The 18971-nt window shown below is 42.1% G+C and overlaps 1 protein-coding gene across 2 annotated transcripts in view; it reads right to left on the minus strand.

Moving 5' to 3' along the window:
* MSN (moesin) overlaps positions 1 to 18971 on the minus strand; it is a 54236-nt gene that overhangs the window by 15616 nt on the left and 19649 nt on the right. Inside the window, exons 1-5 of one of the 2 annotated variants that reach the window (XM_072125357.1) lie at positions 14842 to 14949; positions 10901 to 10984; positions 4913 to 5008; positions 4341 to 4615; positions 3306 to 3389 (exon numbers count right to left, since the gene is read on the minus strand). In XM_072125357.1, the coding sequence (XP_071981458.1) occupies positions 3306 to 3389; positions 4341 to 4615; positions 4913 to 5008; positions 10901 to 10984; positions 14842 to 14847 (545 nt within the window). In that variant the 5' untranslated portion in view covers positions 14848 to 14949. Of the gene's footprint in view, positions 1 to 3305; positions 3390 to 4340; positions 4616 to 4912; positions 5009 to 10900; positions 10985 to 14841; positions 14950 to 18971 lie in introns of those variants that run through there. The other variant, XM_072125356.1, reaches the window with a different exon arrangement.

The raw sequence follows: 18971 nt of genomic DNA on the forward strand, positions 1-18971 counted from the left end.
TTAATTTCGGTAAAATGAATAATTGTAACAACTGTTATGTCCCGTTGCTCCCTATACCTCTCCATTATTTCATAAGGGGCGCCACATAGCGGGCACTGAACTTTCCAGAAATAATTGCAATTTGCATCTTGGACTCCGTTGCACATCGGATTTGGAAACCACCTATATGTTCAAAATGCTCATTTCACCACGTGTATTACACTACACCACATATTACACCTTGCTATATTCCCCAAGGGGTGTACATTCAACAATTAGGGTCACTTTTCGGGTTTTCCTCTGCTTTGGTACCACTATGGCTCTCCAAATGTATCCTGACACATGTGAAGGATTTCTGTAAAATTTGGCCTCTAAAAGACAAACATCCCTCTTTTCCTCTACTGTGTGCCCATAAAGCATTTTATATGCACATGTGGGGTACTTCTACACTCGGGAGAAATAGTTTTACACCTTTTTCGGGGTTATTTAATATATTATCCCTTGTGGCTTACATAAATTAGGGGTAAAGTGACATTTATAGGAAAATTTTCACCTTTTTAATGATTAGGGCCTAATTGGATCATTCACCTGTAGGGGCAAATACATATATTACACATTGCAAAATTCTCTAAGGGGTGTGCATTCAAAGATTAGGGTCACTTTTCGGATTCTTATCCGTTTTATACCACTAGGGTTCTCCAAATGCATGTCAAATATTTCTTTCAAATTTGGCTTCTAAAAGGCAAACATTCCCCTTTCCTTTTACTGTGCGCCCATACAACATTTTATATACACATGTGGGGTACTTCTACACTCGAGAGAAATAGCTTTACACATTTTGGGGGGTTATTACATTTTTTTTATCCCTTGTGGCTATAAAAAATTAGGGGTAAAATGACCTTTATAAGAAAATGTTCACCTTTGTTCTATTTAAGCCCTAATTAAATCAAACACCTATATGGACAAATACTCATATTACACCTTACTAAATTCTCTAAGGGGTGTGCTTTCCAAAATGGTGACACTTGTTGGGGTTCCCCTCTGTTTTGGTACCACTACGGCTCTCTAAATGCATCCTGACACATGTAAAGGATGTTTGTCAAATTTGGCTTCTAAAAGGCCAACGCCCCTCTTTCCCTTCTGAGCTTCACTGCGTACCCATACAACATTTTATTTGCATGTGTTGGGCAATTTTATACTCGGGAGAAATGCTAGTACACATTTTTTGGGGTTGTTTCATCTTTAATGCCGTATGGGATACAAAAATTAGCCGTAAAAGTGACTTTTTTGGGAAAATGTTCATCTTTTTCCTTTTAGGGACCTAATTGAAGCAAACACCTGTGGGGGAAAATACACATATTACACCTTGCTAAATTCTCCAAAGGGTGCACTTTCCAAAATGGTGACACTTGTTGGGGTTCCCCTCTGTTTTGGTACCACTAGGGCTCTCCAAATGCATCCTGACACATGTAAAGGATGATTGTCAAATCTGGCTTCTAAAAGGCCAAAGCCCCTCTTTCCCTTCTGAGCTTCACTGCGTACCCATACAACATTTTATTTGCATGTGTTGGGCAATTTTATACTCGGGAGAAATGCTAGTACACATTTTTTGGGGTTGTTTCATCTTTAATGCCGTATGGGATACAAAAATTAGCCGTAAAAGTGACTTTTTTGGGAAAATGTTCATCTTTTTCCTTTTAGGGACCTAATTGAAGCAAACACCTGTGGGGGAAAATACACATATTACACCTTGCTAAATTCTCCAAAGGGTGCACTTTCCAAAATGGTGACACTTGTTGGGGTTCCCCTCTGTTTTGGTACCACTAGGGCTCTCCAAATGCATCCTGACACATGTAAAGGATGATTGTCAAATCTGGCTTCTAAAAGGCCAAAGCCCCTCTTTCCCTTCTGAGCTTCACTGCGTACCCATACAACACTTTATATGCAAAAGTGGTGCAATTCTGTGCTTAGGAGAAATAGTTTTACACATTTATGGGGTTGTTTCATCTTTTATCCCTTGTGGCTTACAAAAATTTGGGGTAAAAGTGACTTTTTTGAGAACATTTTCACCGTTTTTCCCTTTTGGGGCCTAATTGAATCAAACACCTGTTGGGGCAAATACACAAATTACACCTTGCTAAACTCTCCAAGGGGTGTACTTTCCAGAATGGTGTCTCATGTTGGGGCTTTCCTCTGTTTTGGTATCACTATGGCTCTCAAAATGCATCCTGACACATGAAAACTTTTTCAGCCATATTTGCCCTGCAAAAACGAAACAACGCTCTTTCCCTTCCAAGTGCCCCCCTGTGCCCGTACAGCAGGGTACAGTGACAAAATGGGTATTGGCATACTCAAGAGGAATTGCCCTAAACATTGTAAAATGCATTTTCCTTTTTAACCCATTGTGAAGGTGCAAATTTTAGTGTTCAATGAATCTATAGTAAGATAAAATTACATTTCTCTAATTTCACTTTCATTTATCTTTCACCCTCATGAAACGCTCATAGGGTTAACAAAATTCCCAAAGGTTGTTTTGAATATTTTGAGGGGTGTAGTTTCTAAAATGGTGTCATTTGTGGGGGGTTTCTGTTATGTGGGCCTTATAAAGTCACTTCTAACTAAACTGACCCTCCAAAAGTAGGTTTTGATGATTTTCGTGAAAATCTGAAAAATTGCACCTAAAGTTATAAGCCTCCTAGCATCCTAAAAAAAGGAAAAGATGTTTGAAAAATGATGCCAAGTTAAAGCAGACATATGGAAAATGTTAGTTATCAAGTTATTTTAGTGATATGACCAACTTTCCAAAAAGTAGAAAATTTTGAAAACATTGTTTTTTTCAAAATTTTGGGCAAATTTCCATTTATTTCATAAATAAATACTAAATATATTGATTAAATTTCTCGACCAACATGAAGTACAATGTGTCACAAAAAAAAGTCTAAAAATCAACTGGATATGTTAAAGCGTTCCAAAGTTATAACCACTTAGATAGACACATGTCAGATTTTAAAAAATGGGCCGTGTCAGGAAGGTGAAAAGTGGCTTCAGCGTTAAGGGGTTAAGACACAGAAAGGATAATAGTTCCAAGTGTCTTCTCCCTAAAAATCACAGTACATGGCAGTAAATAAATACTACAGAGGTCTACAATACCAGCATTCTTTCCAATCAGTTACATGGTAACTATTCCAGATTGTATGAAAGGTCCAGAATGCTGTGATTCTATTAAACCAAAATCACATGACTGAAACCTTGGTTGATACAAGTCTATAATAATAGGGATCCGGATAACACGGTCATCACCACTTCAGATGGCATGTCACTCATACCTTAGCATGCCCCTGTGTTCTTCATGCCAGACATGGATTCTGTCCTCCCATTGGTCTTTACTAAGTTTGTGCTGTTCCAGAACTCTAAAACAAAGAAAGTGAGAAAAGGTTACATGTAAAAACTACATTCTGGTAAATGGATTTCTGAGGATACGATCTTATAAATGCATTAACGAATCGATTCTTTATGCAAGCACTATAATAAGGACCTGAGACTAAAGACATTGTGGATACCAGACTCTTTACAGCGTCACAAGATATTACTGCACTATACATTAGTGCCCCCTAGTGGGGAAGACTGCTCACAGCTGTACCATCTCCTGGGGACTACAATCACTAAGAAGTTTATATCAATTTATTGTACATTCATTGCTTATGATATATCAGCCTCTAGAGGCTAATAACCAAAGGCAACTGAGAAGAAAACAAATACTGCAATTTTGGACTGTAATACACTTTTTAGCAAGAAAACGTCTTGCTAAAAAGTGCCTACATCTTAGGCTACATTCACACGAACGTGTGTCCGACGGGCATACATTCCCGCGATGGAGAGGACGAGCAGTGACCTCTCCCCTCTCCATAGCGATGCATGGCGCAGTAACACGGGGAAAGATAGGACATGTCCTATTTTTTCCCTGTGTAGGGAGCGATACGGTACTGCATTTGTGCAGGGCATTTCATCACTCGGGGGTCTGCCGCAGGGCATTTCATCACTCGGGGGTCTGCCGCAGGGCATTTCATCACTCGGGGAGGCTATAACCGGTGCATTTCCCACCCTAGGCTTATACACGAGTCAATACGTTGTCCCAGTTATTTGTGGTAAAATTAGGGGCCTTGACTTCTACTTGCATATATGGTGCAGGATTGGAAACTTTGGGGTACGCCCATAGGAGATATGTATCAGTCATAGTCAGCATGTCCTCCCACAATTTCTTCCACATTTCAATCATATCTACGACAGTTGTTGTAAAATAGGTTGGCAGCCAGATTTCGGTTATAAAGAGGAGATCTATAATGTAGCCGATATTCTGATACCTCTGAGGAAGCAGCTTGTCCTGTGACAGATATCCCGGCTTCTGGACATCTTTGTTGTAGTCTCCGTACTTGGCCTGCACAGCATAGGACGCCAGCAGCACTGCGGTTTCTGGTGGACAGTAAATGTCATCATTCAGAATTCCTTCTTTCACTTGCAGGAAGAAGAGTCGCTGGGTAATGTCTTGGATCAGTTCCTCAGAGACATCCTCTGGATAGAATTTGGCACGAAACTTGAAAAGCAATGGACTATCTTTCCGTACATCCTGAGCTGTGACCTGAGTAAGTAACAAAGTCGTTAAGATCGAGTGTGATTTACAATCTAAAGAAACCAGAAGAAATAACACTTTAATAAAGTCCCACAACAGTAAGACCTCCTGCATGAATAGTTACTTGGCTACAGCATGTCCAGCAGTCCCATAGAGATGAACAGGGCATAGCTGAGGTCTTCATCCCCATTATACACAGTGACACAGAACCTTTGTTATATAGATGGGTGAAGGTCTACGTAGTTGGACTGATGGATAGGAAGTAAATGTCTGTGTCCCTTTTCCCCCGATAGTAGAACAGTGTACCTTTTTGTTGAGCTTTAGCCATGTTGAGAAGCCCTTTGTGTCCTGATACTGGAGTCCAAAGAACCAGACTTCTCGTAGTCCAATGGTTTTCACCACCTGAGAAGAAAAAGAAAGTGTAACAACCAAATCAGGGCTAGAGTTTGGATGATATACACAGGTTATAACTTGTTGTGTACAGTATATGCTGCAGGGAGTATTACTCAATAGGAAGCACCCGTACACAATGTATTGTACAGCCAAGCGCAGATTACAGGCCCCATCAGGTGGGACACTCCGCTGAAAACTTCTTCAGGCATTTCCAGGAGGAGATGAAACAGATACAGGCGGTCCCCTACTTAAGGACACCCGACTTACAGACAACCCATAGTTACAGACAGACCCCTCTGCCCACTGTGACCTCTGGTGAAGCTCTCTGGATGCTTTAAAATAGTCCCAGACTGCAATAATCAGCTTAAAATTGTCTGCAATGAAGCTTTATTGATAATTCTTGGTCCTATTACAGCAAAAAAATTTGAAACTCCAATTGTCACTGGGGCAAAAAAAAAAATTGTCGGGAACTACAATGATAAAATATACAGTTTCGACTTACATACAAATTCAACTTAAGAACAAACCTACAGTCCCTATCTTGTATGTAACCCGGGGACTGCCTGTATGTGATAGAGCAGTGATAGAAAGTCCATCCTGGTAACCAGTAGTAATGCTATGAAGAGCACTACAGGGACCAAGCGATCTGCAGGACCACGTGCTATGGCTCCTTACGGTGAAGGATCTGGCAGGAGCTCAGCTGCTCATAAGACACTCAACACATGCAATAGAAAGAAGAACAATGGAAGATTAGAGGAGCTGCTGTCATCAGACCCGGCATCTCCAAGGAAGACCATCAGTAACTAAGAAGTGTTTGTCCAGACTAAACTACCTAAACCAGTCCTAGGGCCAACATTTCATGCAAATGTTTCAGTCCCTATGCACAGATCGGGGACTCCGTGTATGGGTGACCTCAGCCCCAAGTAAAGCAAAAGAGTCGACTTTCCTTCAACTCCTCAATTTTGTAGTAGTATCCCTAATTTGTCAGGGTTTTACATCCCAGTTTGGACTCCAAATCACGGTCTTATGCCTTCTAAGGTTGCATTATTCCACAAGACAGCAAGTATAACACATCATGTACATTATTACCAGAGGAGTCTTATGTGGAGACAAGGAAACACTCTACTCATACTTTAGAACTTTTTTCCTTTTCCCAACCAAAACAAGTACTGTAACTTGATTCAGAGCCTATATGCAGGTAGCCAGGTAATATGAAATAAAGTTTTATAAAGAAATAGCTGTACAGGCAGTCCCCGGGTTACATACAAGATAGGGTCTGTAGGTTTGTTCTTAAGTTGAATTTGTATGTAAGTCAGAACTGTATATTTTATCATTGTAATCCCATCCAGAACTTTTTTGGTCTCTGTGACAATTGGATTTTAAAAATGTTGGATTATCATAAGAATCAGGATTAACACTAAAGCTTCATTACAGACACCTGTGATAACTGTTATAGCTGATCAATGTAGCCTAAGGATAAAGTACAGTAAATTACTAATATCCAGAGGTCCGTTTGTAACTAGGGGTCGTATGTAAGTCGAGTGTTCTTAAGTAGGGGACCGACTGTATTCGGAATGCTGACAAAGTCATAGGCTATTGGAAGCGGTCCCCAGCTAAATGACAGTCCTGGTGACAGGTTTGCTGTACTATATCATGCAGTGAAAATGCAGAAAAAATGCATTTGTGCCATTTTATTGTGGGCTTTGTTCTTAAGTCTTTCACTGTTCTGTCAAAATCTCCTTTTATTATATAGTTTTATTAGGTTTTAATATATACATTTTTAAAATTAAAAAATATCAAAAATATAGTTTTGCCATATTTTGACTCCAATAGCTTTTTTATACTCTGGTCTTTGTTTTCCTTACAGAAGTTCTTACTAAAAAAAATCTGCCCTAATAACTGGCCCTATTGGGGAAAATGTTAAATATAGAACGGTGAACCCCAATCCTCCATTAAGAACCTGGGGTACGACAGGCAAAGGAAATTTTTGTGAAACAGGCAGGCAGTCTGTCTTTGTTACTGTAGTAATAGGGAATATTTCAGGTGGTTTATCCATCTTAAATATTCCCAGCATGTGACATAGTGATAACCTTTCCTACAGTGCTCCTCACTAAACTATCAGACTCTCAAAAGTCGTCATTGAAACCTCTGCCCGTCGTGTACAAATTAAGCTACTCATGGGACGGAAAGCAGCTTCATCTAGCAGCATGAGGTTAGGACTTATTTTTTTTGATCATTAGCTGTATGATCGCTATTGAAAAATACAGAAATGTCCATAGAAAAATGAATAAAGGCTACACTGACATTTCTACAACTAAACTGCTTGAGTCAGCTCCTCCTGCTCTATGACATGCTGCTTGCAGATTAGACTGCATTTTCAGGGCAACAGATTCTTCAGATTAAAGGAAACCTACCACCACGGATCTACCCATGAAAGGTAGATCTGGTGATAGGTGCCTCTATTGTACGCGAGGATAGCCCTTTAGCAGGAATTGAGGCTACACGGCGCGGCTACTCCAGATATCTTCGACGCGCAGCTACGAGGAGCTGTGTGCCCTTGTCTGAGGAGCCGGCATTCTGTGCATGAGCAGAGCATGCCTGCGGCTGCACGGTCACTGCTCCAGAGCCAGAGCTTTGCGCCGAAGAGTTCTGCTAGAAGGACCAAAGAGGCTACTGGGGCGTGCCCCAGAAAATTAGCATATTAGGGGAATAAAAGTTATAAAAAGATACAGGGGACGTGAGGATTAGCCCTTAACAGGGCTATCCTCACGTGCAATATAGGCACCTACCACCCAATCTACCTTAATAGGTAGATCCGTGGTGGTAGGTTTCCTTTAAATGGCTGTGATATAATTCTGGGGCAACTTTGCATTATATCTTATGTACCCGTTATACAGCCTGGAAATATATGAGCCGACAACTGGGCGTTGCCGTTCCTCTCGTCAAAGAGGCGTGTCCTGCAACAGTGACAACAAAGAGTGGAGGGGGCGCACCCCTTTGACAAGTTAAAGATGACAGTAGGGAGTTAAAGTTAAGTTAAAGTAGGGAGAGGTCCTCTGTACATGCAAGTATTTCAGTGAAGTGAATGGCGACTCTCTTATCCAGTATTTGGCAGGACACCCCACTCCTGTTCTGTTAGCATGATATTGGGAGGAGTAGGGCTCGCTGCGCTGGAGGATATTATGCTGACATTTAGAATCTCATAAAGATTTATATATGGAAGAAGTGACCATTATTATGCAATCTCAGAAAGGGCGCAATGAGATCTATTTTAAGAAAGACGTCCCATCTACAGGAGCCAGACAGACAGAATTAGAAACCCTCCAAACCCCACCCAGCCTAACCAGCACAAGGGGAATTTGGCAGTCAGAATTCCTGCAGAAGGAACAGTTAATAAGTCCCATTCTTCATCACGTCTGCCAGGAGGCAACGCCCAATCCTTTCGCCTGCCCCCCCTACATCTACCCAGCCGTGACGGAGAGATGATTCCCAAAAAGAAGTCCTCCACTTCCAGATAATCTGCTTCTGTTTTTTTTTCCTAGAAAAAGATAGTGAATGTTGGCAGAAATGTGCAGATAGATGTAACACAGTAAGGAGCACATACTTTGCGGATTACAGAAATGACAAGCATGCTCCAATACACCGGAGGCCGATGAATGCCCATCACCCGCTCACATCAATGGCACATTGTCCGGCACAAGCAAGCTACACATATGTACAAACGCACACAGCGGCATCATGTCTGCTTCAAGCCCTGGGTTTATTTATTTTATTTTTTTAAAGAAAAAATAAATCAGGAATCCTGAGAACAGATGTATTGGTCCTTCGGCAGATCAGGGAAATCCCATCCCATCTCCTGTCCTTATGTGGCGTTTCTACATGTCCCAGGGCTTCCCCTGACAGGGCTCTAAATAATTTCATGTAATTCAATGAAATATTTTAACAAGCTCTTCCATAAAATTACACTTTGACACAAGCTCCATACATTGGTATATGGATCTTCTCAGAGACCTCTCTATACATCACTATATTATCCCTTTTTGTTTTTAAACATATATTAATCTTTATTAATTCAATTTAGGCTACATCCACATGCCGTATATACGCCCCCCAATGGGTACACTGCGCCATACGGGAGTGGTACGGTCCCGCACAAGTGCGGCACCGTACCATTCCGTAGCCGGGAGAAAGATAGGACATGTCCTATTTTTCGACGGAATACGGCGCCGTGCGCCACATATCACTGTGGAGAGGGGTGGGAGTGAGCAGCGTTAACACCCTCCTCCTCTCCCCGACGCCGATGTGTGCCCGCCATGCTAAAGTATGGCGGGCACACGTTAGTGTGAATGTAGCCTTAACTGTACAATTTTACAGTATATTAACATTACAAGTACAATGTTCACAATTCATATAATGAAATGTTGTTATAAAAAAAAAATCCTTGCAAAATTCTGGCTGATTGTTACTGATGAACATTGGAAATTTGCATTGTGTTTCAAAATGCAATGTAAACGCCCCATGTGACCGCATCCTAAACACTGAATTCAGAGAATACTTTTCCTGCTTGAAAGTACCATAGTGGTATTGAGTATCGTGACACTTCTCCGGGTATCATAGCGCACTCAACATTCTGGTATCAGTGCTACAGTAACCTAGATGATAAACCCACTGTGCTGCTTTGAAGCCATATTACCGCAAGTCTCAGGAGGTCCAGGCAAGATACAGACCATATATACTGAAATGGCACTTTGCCCTGGTATTCACATTTCAGTCCGTAGTAGCCCCGGGTCATGAGACCTGACAGAGCAGCAGCATTAGGGACTTCCTGTGACGTCCCATGTCTTGTAGATCAAGAGGGTCGTGAACTCATTACTGTATGCACATCCCCATTGAGAATGCCACTCCCATGTCAGTGGTTGGAGGGGTTTATGTCAAAGGAGTCTTGTTGAAGGTTGGCACTTGCATAGAATATTGAGTACATGACCCCTTCCTGTCCCCCCCCCCCCCCCCCGGGTGTACTTAACCTGGTAAACTTTCTGATTAGCGGTCAATCCTTTTAAACATGTATACAAACTATAGGAATATACATACGCACTTACACGGAGACTATGCTCCCACATGTTGGTAACTCAAACCAAAATCAAAATGCAGTATTCTGGTCAGTATTTTACATCAGTATTAATGAGGACCTTTCACCACCGTTTACATCCCATCATTGGGACAAAGTTGGAATTTTCTTTCTAGCCGCCACCAATCAATGTCAATATTGTAAGCTCTCTAGTGTCAGATGGGCGGGGGCAGTGTGCTAGAGCTCTGGACCACCCATCTGACAGGAGAAAGCCCTATTAGCATCGTTTTACTACTCAAAATGCTTTCTCCCGTCAGATGTGTGGTCCTGGGCCCGGAATGATTGTTCAGGAACTGAGGGGGTTAAAGAAAACAACAGAAACAACATATTTCAGAATACAAAGAGTTGGGATGGATGAAGGTTCCGGAAGGTCCTCTTTGGGTCAAAACCAGTAGGACCATGTTTTGAACGATACAGAAACTGGTTATGTATCAAAATAAAAATTCTGTTTATTACTAATCCCCCTGTGTGGGGTACACCTTGCGCCTAGACCTATTGTGAAGCATTTTCCTAGGTTTTTCAAACAATAAAACCTTGTTGAAACTAAAACCTGTAGGACCATATTCAAGCTCGCACTCTCCGTTTAGGGACCCCATAGGGCTGTAGGTTAGAAATACATATATCTGGTCACTTCCCAACACAATATCTATTAAGCCAAGTGAAAAGCTAGAGAGGGGCTGTACTCATGGTGCAGGTTATGTATAGTGGTCATTGTACTCTCATTTTTCAATAATAGGGATAATAAGAAGTGTGGGGGGGGGGGGGGGGCTCACCTGGTCAAAAAGTTGTTTTCCGGTGGTGTTGGGCTGGATGGCAAACTCCAGCTCCGCATCCATTGTGGTCACACGTACGCTGATCTAAAGGGAAAAAAAATGTTTATGATTAGATAATGAATTAACACTGTATAAACGTTACTACTTGAAATAAATAATGAATACACAAAGGACTTGATAAGTCATAGCGGCTTGTTCTGTTTATTACATTTTCCCAATCACTTTAACGTCATGCTTAACCACTGTAGACGGGTAGTGACCTTTCTAGTGGAAAGGCAATAAATACATGCCCCGGACCTTCATCCAATTGTATACACCGGCTGTGGATACATCTGCACCGACTATGGAAAACTCTGGACTCCCTTTAAATCAGTTAGGCACAACTTTATTCTATACCAAAGATAGGAAAACAGATAAGACTTCCTGAATGTGCCAGATGCTGCTTAGTGCATCCTTGGACTGTCCAGTAAGATTGTACACCACATATGGTGCGTGCTATATAGGATCCTATCACCAATAGTTACTTATGGAGCAGGGACAGTGTCCCAAGCAGCCATGTATGAACTCACTATGGTGCTCCTGATGTACATGGAGTGGGTCACAGAAGCCCTGGAAATACACAAAGTGCATAAGATCCAGTTCTACAACTGGGGTGTACTAGTCTGGCTTCAATTAAAATGCTAATAATGCTTCTTTATTTTCAGATATGACTATTTGGGACACTGAACCACCAGTCCATAAAGACCTGTGGCTGGTTTAATGTCCTAAGTGGCCCTGAAGGGTTCTCCATTAAGTAACTATTGGGATAGACTATAGGATATGTCACATAACGGTACCAACTGTAGTGCCGTGAGCTATTTAGTGGCTGTGCCTGGTTACTGCAGCTCAGTCCAATTCAAGTAAATAGAGAAGGCTGCAAAAACCCACACACCTCAGTGACTATCCTTGTCTACCATTACCTTCCCGTGACAATATGTAGAAGACGTGTAAGACTGCGCTGTGTATTGCAAGATGCACTCGCCATCTCATTCGGATAGAAGAACCTCAAGAATATGTCACAGAGTATCGGCGTAGAAATGGGTCTAATCTTTTAAATTATTGGATTGCAATATACTCACTAGTTTTACTAATGGTGTAATAAATCTTAACGGTCAAGAACAAGCTATACCCAAAAGAATCTGAATGAGAAGAATTCCCCCTGTGGTAGCGGCTCTGGCCCCCTCCTCCACCTGCAGACAGGAGTCCGGTGAAGCCTGGTACAGCTATCAGCAAGTACATTCCTGAGGCCTCTTTAAAGTGGACTCGCTCATTTCTGAGCTCACTCAGCAGCCGTGCCAAACACCAGTTACCTCTCAAGTACAGAAATGTACATTATGCTAGGAGATTGGTAAGAATGCAGAGAATCCGTTCTCCATGGAGACCCTGGAATTTCATCTCATTTCAATAATACAATGAGGGCTTCACAGATATTGGACAAGGAGAACTAATGACTACCCCCTATGAATCCTGTAACGCTGCCGGCTCTACTGAGCCCAGAAGGCATGATATAGAGCTGGCACAGCCGAAATTGTGACAGCTAGGTTACCCCAGGTACAAGAGCGGAAAATGTAATAAAATATATATACAAACATATATCTTATGTCAGGTTTTTTCTGATGCTCTTGAGAACAAGTTTCAACTCAATTCCAATGGATCAGATTATAATTAGAAAAAGAAAAAAATTACTCTAAAAAAATATAAATTTTATTTTCTGCTGCTAGGCCGTCCTGCTCAGTGTTGTTAACCCAATGCATACAACAGTGGAGGAGCAGGATATAACCAGGAGCGGTGAGGACATATCAGCTACACTCGGCGCTTCTGCACCAATGAACGCTCACAGAACTCGGACTCATGGCTTGACAGGAAGCATGTGACCTGGTGATGGGGGTTGTGCACCCCTGATCTAAGCTTTTAGTTGAGAGGAACGTGACTGCACTTTATGTACATGCTCAGTAGAGAAGCCCCTCGGTTATACATCAGAAAGAATAAGGCACGGGGAAGGAACGCCCACATGTTAAAGGAACTAGGAAAACAGGATTGTGGAGTCGTAGTTGGTGACGAGTAGAGTTGGAGGCTAAGTTTGGAGTACCGACTACACAACTCTGTGTAAAAAGTGTAATATGCAAGATCAATGGGATTGATTTGATAGTATGAACATGTGTCCTGTGTTCTCACCTAAACCAATGGATGCACGTGAAGTCATCTGCACCACAGTCTGTAGGAGATGGGTTGCTCAGATTCAGGATCTCCCAAAGTCTTCCAGTAACACCCCCCTTCCCCAGTTCCTATTGTATCCCAGAGCCACAACTATTCAGTTGGGTAAAAATCTTGAAAAAAAAGGGTAGGTAGGTTTTTCCAATGTATACAAATTTCATTCCTTTGATTAGCATCTTCTTAAGAACACGTACATTACAAGCTTGCATGGTACAAAAAAAAAAAAAAAAAAAGGTCAGAAACCTACGCGTTTCAGACTAACATTTCAGTCCTTACTCATGGACGGTCAAGTCTGATCTCAAATACTTGATCTCAGGTGTAAGGTCAAATCAGGCATTTATATCCCTTTAGAGATGCTCGATAGACCAGGAATAAGGAGTGAAAAGTTATACAGTCCGAAACGCCAAGGTCTGTGACCTTTTTTGCACCATGCTTTTAAATGGCATCTTCTTAACAACAAGTATTAGAAGCTTTATACATAGGAAGTAGTGTTGGAATATCTTTTTCAAGATTTCTACCTGAGCTGTGACGGCTACCTGTATATTTGCCTGTGCACCGTTCACCTGAAGAAAGGGATTCAACATTAAAGAGCGAGGTTAGAATTTTTTTGTTTTTTTGATTCAGCTTGTTACCAAGGGGAAACCTAAAATAAGCCAGTCATCAGACACAGCCCTGACTGATCCGAGCCCATATTATGTGGTGAGATGGTTCGCTTTTTCCAGAATCAGATTACTCGTGAGAATGCAAGTCACCGGAGAAAATTCTGAACAGACATTAAACCAGCAAAGCATGCTGGGAGATCTCCGGTCTTAAGTCTGCGGTGCTGTGAATGCAGCTCTGGGTTATGAAAGAGGCAATAACTCTATATCAACATATACCAAGTCCTGCAACATATTCACAAAGTCTCAACTTTCTATGTGGATCAAAATACAGCCAGAAAACACATATTTATGGATTATGTAGCATTAAATAAAGGCTAAATTATAGACAGAGCACTGATAACAATTAAAGATAGCTTATCCCCTATCCAAAGCAGACCACCATTAACCAAAATAATGGGGTCACTCCATTAACCTACAGTATGTGAGACGGCTGGAGATGGCCCAGTCAATGCCTGTCCTGATCAGTAGAAGCTCTGGCAAGATCTTTTTCTGGAAACCCTTTATTGCAGACACGTTCTCCATTCTGAAGTGATTACAAGTAGATTTAAAGATCCCAGAATTCGCTGTACATGCAGTCCCCTACTTAAGAACACCCAAGTAACAGACGACCCCTAGTTACAAACTGACTTCTGAACAATGGTAATTTACTGTACTTTTGCCTCAGGTTACAATGATCAGCTATAACTGATCATTGTCTGCAATGAAGCTTTTTTGTTAATCCTGGTTCTTATGACAATCCCAGATTTTTAAAATCCAACTGTCACAGAGACCAAAAAATTTGCCTGGGGTTACAATGATAAAATATACAGTTCCGACTTACATACAAATTCAACTTTAGGACAAACCTCCAGAACCTAACCTGTAGGTAACCCGGGGACCGCCTGTATAGGGAATCTTAAACATTGTGCATCTGTCCAAGTGAAAAAGCGGACAGGGAGTGACTATACAACTAGTACCCCTGGTAGTGTCTGAGCCGGAGCCCCTAGCACTATGACAGCACAGCAGTGTTATCTCTTATTTACTTACAGACATTGAGAGCGATTACAAGGCAGATGCAGCAGCACAGGATCCGCAGGTTTCCGAGTTATTCTCTGCTCCTCTGGCCATAGGCAACTTCTAGGTCACATGAAAGGGCTTGCAATTTTTCAAGGGATTATACGTTGAATTAAGCCAGGCCTCCTTCCAGGGAAAGCGAAGGTCCCTTTTATACCACAAGGAAAACGCCATAGCTTCTATATTGCCCTTTAATGCAGGATACAATTTTACATTTGTAAAAGTGGAACTACTGACCTGAAGGCTTTTACAGCAAGTTCACATCCAGCCCTAATAACTACAGTGTTTCTTCAAGAATAAAACCGGGGCTTAAATTACTCTAAATTCAAAAAAATGAATTAGGGCTTATTTTCAAGAGGAAGTCTTTTATTCCATGATCAAAAATCCATATACGGTATATTGAAATATAATCATGTCATTGTCTTACACAAAATCTCAGTGCACCTCCCTGCGATTGCCTCCCCCGCGATTGCCTCCCTGCGATTGCCTCCCTGCGATTGCCTCCCTGCGATTGCCTCCCTGCGATTGCCTCCCTGCGATTGCAGCCTTCAGCTGACAGGCTTGAGGAGGGCAGATTTCCATTGACTATACATTAAAAACCACGGCAACTAAAAACACAGTTCTCGTTTTTAGTATCACACAAGGATTGTGTTTCTAGGTACCACAGAACCATAGTTATCCACTTAAAGTTACAGTCGGGAATGTTGAGCAGAAAACTGCTCTCCTCACCAACTTTATTCTGTTCTGTAGCACCTAGAAACACAATCCATAACCATATTAAATAATTAAAATGCATTTAAAAGGATATTCGACTCTTTAAAACAACACCAGAAAGGTGTTTCTAGATGTCATATACCCATTTAATAATGCGCCCCTCCCCTGCTATGGATTAATTTCAGGGGAAGTTTTATTTTCGGGGAAACACTGTAGCATTATAAGCCATTGAGAATTGTGTTTTGAGGTTAAGTTGGGAAAAAGTCCTGCTCCAACCAATAGCAAGTGGATAATGGCGCTAGAATTGTAGATGAGTATATGTCTTACCATTATGTCGAGAAGTCTTCCACATGCTCATTGGCCGCTGCTCTAGGTAAAGGATCCACATTTTGTATATTTTCTCTAACATAGTACATTTAAATGGAACTAATCTATTATAAATCCATAAAGTTCTGGACTTCATGGTAGTAACTATTTCCATTGTAAGGTAATACCATAGCATCCCCATAAGCCCCAGAATAGGTCCAACAATTTGTATACATATGGCACTCTTCTGTGTTTGCCGCATGGTAACAGAAGCAGATCTTTTCTGGATTTATGATTCAGGAATTGGGAAAAACATTTTACCTATACATTGGCGTCAGAGCAATCTGTGCCCAAAAAAGGGACACCAATTTTATATAAAATCATGTGCCTCCCCACCCATTAATTTCATCCGTCTCCGCTGTAAGAGCTTATGTGCCCTCCACAGGACTCTATATGGAGCAAAACCACAGACACCTCCCTTGGGTTGTTGACATGGAACTGGAAAGTCGCCATGATCCACACCTCTAGGTGGCACCTCCTAAATTTCCATGAGGAAATGCTAAAAGTATCTTAGCTGTCAACAGAAGGTTAGTCTGTGAAGAAGTGGGTGAGGCCTACATAATGATGAAAACATGTAATGTATATGTAAAGGGGGTAGTGGTACGAGAGGAAACAAACCACATCCTCCCAGAGTTGGCCTTCCCTTATATCGGAAGAGGAAGGGGTGGAAGAGTGAAGGCACACGACAGCCGGTAACCCTGCCGCACAGGGACTACAGTGTAACTAGCAGCAGAGAATTACAATATCCATAGTCAGTATTGCAGAACTACTAGAACGCCTCACACGTATTAAAGTTTATTCCCTTCTTCCAGACTTGAGTAAACAAATAGAATCCAAGAGAAAAGTAACCAGAAATAATCTAGCGTCCTGCATTACTGGCCATGTACTCGGGCATGCAGCAGGATTTATCATCCAGGGCTTTGTTCATAGATGCTGCAGGCCGGCGTCTGTCAGCAGGCCCTGTCCTGGGAGATAACCTCCTGTACATCAATGTCCGGGACTGCACTGTATTCTAGGAAAGATTCCCAACTAGGGAATATTGGGGACATTTATTAGGGATTGTATTTCAGTTTACAAGCTCTGAAATAATCACAATTCCTAGTCCACCATCAGGAATTGCAATCATTTACAGCACCCCCACACCAAGTGGGGCATGCCCGGTGACATAGTGGGCATGCTCGGTGGCGTGGTGGGCCAGCAGGGACCATTCTTGCCCAGTGCTTGTGGGCATGTCCGGTTGCGAAGTGGGCCAACATGGGTTATTCCTGCCCAGTGCTTGTGGGCGTGCTCGGTGGCGTAGTGGGCCAGTAGGGAGCATTCCTGCCCAGTGCCTGTGGGCATGCTCGGTGGCAAAGTGGGCAAGTAGGGAGCATTCCTGCCCAGTGCCTGTGGGCATGCCCGGCTGAGTAGTGGGCCAGCATGGGGCATTGCCACCCAGTGCTTGTGCCCTCGCTACAGCTTGAGATCATCCAGGTCTGAACGGACGCTGGTAGTAGAGCAATTTTATCATAACCCAGGGCCTCCTGATATATCCAGTGCAGCAGAGGGTGGAGCTTACATCATACACGGGCGTTATGAATAGCCGCCTTATGATCAATGTCCCACATTGAGTCTAGGACATGATCACCTCTCATTGGTCTACCTGGTATGTAACGGTCTGCTACACGGTCCTCAGAGCCATTTTAGCCTATTGCTGAACAGTTATCTTTATTAAGGGGGTCTCTCTCCATGAGTCCAGCTTTTTACTGATTATTTGGGGATAATATAGAAATTCAGTAAACTCCCCTGATAATGCACTTTCTTCACCATTCATTGTGATATTTCTAACTATTAAATCATCCTGAAGCTTATCACACCACAACGGAGGGCAATGTGCACAGGAAATGTCAGCATATGGTACCATAACTGATGGAAGAACATGAAGGAAGAGGAAATGAATGAAGTCATCGGGAGGAACTCGAAGAAATTCTCATGGACCAAACCGAGCAGTTCTGCAATTTTATCTGCAGACACTTAAAGAGGACCTTTCACCAACCCCAACCCTTTATATCCTTTAAAAAGGCATTGCTCCATTCATTCTGGAATTACTTCTGGAAGCCTCACCGTTCCTGAGCAATCACTATTGTCTGATCTTTACTGTCAGATGGGCAGGACCAGTCCATCAGCTGCAGCCAAGGACCACCCATCTACAATGCTTTAGGTTCTCCACAGACAGAAGGGTGGTCCTGGACTAAAGCAGACAGTCTGGTGCCGCCCATCTGACAGTATAGATCATAAAATAATGACACTGATTACCCTGGAGCGACGAGGGCTGCAGAGACATATCCAAATATGCCAGAATCTGTGGAGCACCATCTGTTCAAGGATGAGAGTGTTAATGGAGGTGGTGAAAATGACTAATTATGGAAGAAGAACATGGGACAACCAGATAATGTAGGAGAAAATACTATACATTATACTCAGCCGAAAGGGAACTCTACAGAAAGTTTGTAGGTAGATTTGATGTACCCAGAGCTGAAGGCTCCTCAACTTAAGGACGAAACCAAGGGGCTAATACAATGACAGTACATATTGGTTGTAGGGGTCTTCCTAATTGAGGGTATTGGTCACACTTATTGGAAGCAAAAACTTGTAAACTTGGACATTTTTTGCAGGTCCCCAACTTTTTTTAAAATTTTTTCTTACCCTCGGCAGCATCCACATATACTGCAGCGGTCAATTCATCATCCAAACCCTCATTAGCTCAGATCAAACCCAAAGGAAATAAAGTCCTGGAAAGTAGACTATTTTTGTGCTCGCAGCATGGGATCTACCTAGGTGTGACCATATTTACTTTGCTTCCTTTCACAATACAATGGAATGACTACAATTCCTCATTCCCCATTCATCTGCAGCTCATACATCTGCGAGCAGAAGACACTGAATGATGTGACACAACACATACCCAATGATAGAAACAAGATCTGCAAACCTCTACCTTAGGCTAAATTCACACTAATGTATGGGGGACGTATATACGGCCA

The sequence above is a fragment of the Engystomops pustulosus genome, chromosome 9 (assembly GCF_040894005.1).
Source record: "Engystomops pustulosus chromosome 9, aEngPut4.maternal, whole genome shotgun sequence".
Lineage (NCBI taxonomy): Eukaryota > Metazoa > Chordata > Amphibia > Anura > Leptodactylidae > Engystomops > Engystomops pustulosus.